Source organism: Myotis lucifugus, unplaced genomic scaffold (assembly GCF_000147115.1).
Source record: "Myotis lucifugus unplaced genomic scaffold, Myoluc2.0 scaffold_349, whole genome shotgun sequence".
NCBI classification, from domain to species: Eukaryota; Metazoa; Chordata; class Mammalia; order Chiroptera; family Vespertilionidae; genus Myotis; species Myotis lucifugus.
Window position 1 is genome coordinate 847,844 of NW_005871397.1, and position 3,292 is coordinate 851,135.

The 3,292-nt window shown below is 41.0% G+C and overlaps 1 protein-coding gene and 1 long non-coding RNA gene across 11 annotated transcripts in view; one reads left to right on the plus strand and one right to left on the minus strand.

Moving 5' to 3' along the window:
• The window catches only part of LOC111828387, a 25,838-nt gene that overhangs the window by 13,154 nt on the left and 9,392 nt on the right, over positions 1 to 3,292 (plus strand). The gene's annotated exons all lie outside the window — the stretch shown is intronic.
• Positions 1 to 3,292, minus strand: part of FRYL (FRY like transcription coactivator) — a 232,292-nt gene that overhangs the window by 12,302 nt on the left and 216,698 nt on the right. For all 10 annotated transcript variants that reach the window (XM_023764804.1, XM_023764802.1, XM_023764805.1 and 7 more), the window contains 2 exons: positions 1,786 to 1,935; positions 999 to 1,097 (listed from right to left, as the gene is read on the minus strand). In XM_023764804.1, coding sequence (XP_023620572.1) covers positions 999 to 1,097; positions 1,786 to 1,935 — 249 coding nt within the window. The remainder of the gene's footprint in view (positions 1 to 998; positions 1,098 to 1,785; positions 1,936 to 3,292) is intronic.

The following is a 3,292-nucleotide window of genomic DNA, read 5'->3' on the forward strand; positions in this document are numbered from 1 at the left end:
GGCCAACAGATATATGAAAAGATGCTCAGCTTCACTAGCTATCAGGGAAATGCAAATCAAAACTATATTGAAACACCACCTCACACCTGTTAGAATGGCTGTTATCAACAAGACAGGTAGTAACAAGTGTTGGAGAGGTTGTGGAGAAAAAGGAACCCTCATTCACTGCTGGTGGGAATGTAAACTGGTAGAGCCACTACGGAAAACAGCATGGAGATTCCTCAAAAAAAAACAGAATTACCATGTGACCAGCAATCTCCTAGGCATCTACCTGAAAAATTTGAAGTCATTTATTCACAAAGATATATGCAACCCTATGTTCACTGCAGCATTACTCACAGTGGCCAAGGCATGGAAACAACCAAAGTGTCCTGTGATGGAGGACTGGATAGAGGTGTGGTACATCTATACTATGGAATACTACTCAGCATAGGAAAAGATGAAATACTGCCATTTGTGACAACATGGATGGACCTTGAGAATACTATGCTAAGTGATATAAGTCAATCAGAAAAAGCTGAGAATCAAATGATTTCACTCATATGTGGAATAGAAAACTGAAACTTACACAGACAACAGTGTGGTGGTTACCAGAGGGAAGGGTGCTGGGGGATAGTATAGGGTAACGGGGGCCAAATATAAGGTGACGAAAGACATTTGTCTTTGGGTGGTGGGCACACGGTGCCATATACAGGTCATGTATCGTGGAAATGTACCCTTGAAAGCTATATAATCTTATTAACAATCATTTTAATTTAAAAAATAAATACAAGAAATTGGAGGGGTGGAAAAAAGCAAACTACAGTGGGGCCTTGACTTACGAGTGTCCCGACTAACGAGTTTTTTGGGATACCGGCTGTCTCTCGGCCGATTTTTTGCATTGAGTTGATAGAGTAATTTGAGTTAACGAGCTCCTTAACGAGCTCGGTCTTGGAACGAATTAAACTCGTAAGTCAAGGCCCCACTGTATTCTTTTCACACAGTAAAAAGGGACTGACCTGCTCAGCTGCTTCTCTCTTGGCATTGTACGTATCCAGGTGTTCTTGCAACTCCAAGACACTGAACTTGAGTGTTTCTAGCAAATCACACGACACCAGCTGTCAAATCAAAAACATTGATCCAGGTTACCATTTCTGGTCATGGTCACGAGACCGGCAACTTCTGGGTCATGGAATGTCTGTTGGCTGGTCTGTGGCCCAACGTGGTGCCAGTTCCCGTCCTGCACTCGGCCCCATCCTCAGGGCTGACCTTTCACCAGAACCGAGGCAGCATCAGTGGGATTCCCAGGATGTCAGCAGGACCAGCAGGCCTTCGAACGCTGTCAAACGCTGGCTCGGGCAAGAATGGCATGTCAGACCAGTATTTGCCTTGAAAGCAACACCTCTGGAGCTTCTTAAACCTTAGTTTCCTTAAATATCTTAATGCATCATGTCCAACTATGCTGGGAAACAGGGTGGGAAGACCAAGGAGCCCTGTTCTTAACGGGGGAGGTCTAACCATCCCCTCCCCGCTTTTATTCAGGAATCATGAAAAAAGTGGACATCTCTACAGCATGACGTGTTAGCTTCCTTATCTAGAACTCTGGAGGGTGCGGGCAGGGAGGGGCCAGAATGAGAAACAGCCACAGGTCACCGCATCTAATACACTGGAATTGTATTTTGCTATGTATTTATAAGCAAGTTGGAAAATATGGACTTTTACACTTCAAAATTCTGAATTAGCCTATTTATTGAATGATACCATTCAAATGTAGTCTTTATCATGAGCCCTCATGTAAAAACTTACTGTTTCCGCATCCACAAAGACTGTTGGGCATTCCGAACACATCATCATCACTTCCAACGAACTTTTAAATTTGGTGCCAATACGCTGCAGACTCTCACCAAGAAAGCTGACTGCCTCGTTCGTTATGTCTCCAAACTTCCTTTGAATTGTCTATGGAGAAAAGCATATGAAAAAGTTTAATATTTCCTAAGAAGGCCTCTTTTCATCTTTAAGTAAAGAAGCCTAATTTATTAATTAGGGCAATGTTTTCTTTTGAAATTATTGTAGCAACATACAGAATTCTAATAACTGATCTGTAAATCCATGTTTTTAGGCACCACTTTAGGAAAAGCTTCTAAAAAGATCAAATATTAATGAAACAGTTTTACTGAAAAAAGAAAACTAGTGACACGTGTCATGCACTCCCCCATTCTGGAGATATTTTTTTATGGAGAGAGATATTAGAAGTACATGCTACACACCCTTGGAAATAAAGTCCTCACATATCTGAGGAATCATGCTTCTAAAGTTTAGTTCTACCTGCAAAAAAATTTTTTGTAAATGTAATTTACTATCCTTGGCTATGGGCTGCTACCTGACATTAATGATCAAAGTCAGAAAAATGCATTAAGAGTAACGTCTTCTCAAAACTCAAGAATCGTTATCCACATAAAACAATCAGATAATGTCTGAACCATAGTGAGCACTCAGTGAACTAGACTATATTACTCTTAGTCTAATAATTATTCAGATGGTGTGTACCTACATGTGTCTGTGTAGCACTCTTAGGTGTCATTATGAATATTTTTTAGAAAAGGCCTAAGCTACTATTGCAGGCATCAAGAAACTCAGAATAACAAAGGAAAGAAAAGAACATAAGCAGAAAATCAACTAGCAATGCAAAAGTACAGAGTTAAGTCCGTGGTCCCGTTAGTGAGCACTGAGGAACTTCCAGGAGGGAGAGACTGAGGTTGGAATGGTTGGGAAAGCTCCAACAGTAAATGTATTTGGCAGGCTCTTCCAAGATGAGCAAAATTGGCTCAGCGAGGGAGGAAGCGTGGTAGGTAGTTCAGAGAACAGCGACTTCAATGGTGGCACTGCTCTGTGCCTTAGTTTCCCTAGCTACGGAATGCTAAAAATATTTACATTCCATAGGTCTGTTGTAAGAATGAAATACTTGATGTAGAGAATTAGCAAGGTGCCTAGCATGTAGTGAGTGCTCAATAAATGTTGACCCATTATTGTATTATTATTATTTTTTAGGATTAGAAGCAATCTTAGTTAACCCCTAGAGTGCCAGGGAGCGCGATTGCGTTCCTCCTGTCTTTTGCCAAAAGTGCTGGGAGCGCTATCGCGCTCCTCCTGCAGTGTCACTATTAGATGCTAGTAGTTCACTCTTTATTGATAGATGGCACCTAAGCGCAGAAAACAAATGTAGTAAAGGTTTCCTTAAGTTTTTGAATATGTAACTTCATTAACTGCGATTCATAATTTTTTCCTAAACTGCTGAAAATCAGCAAAATGCTTG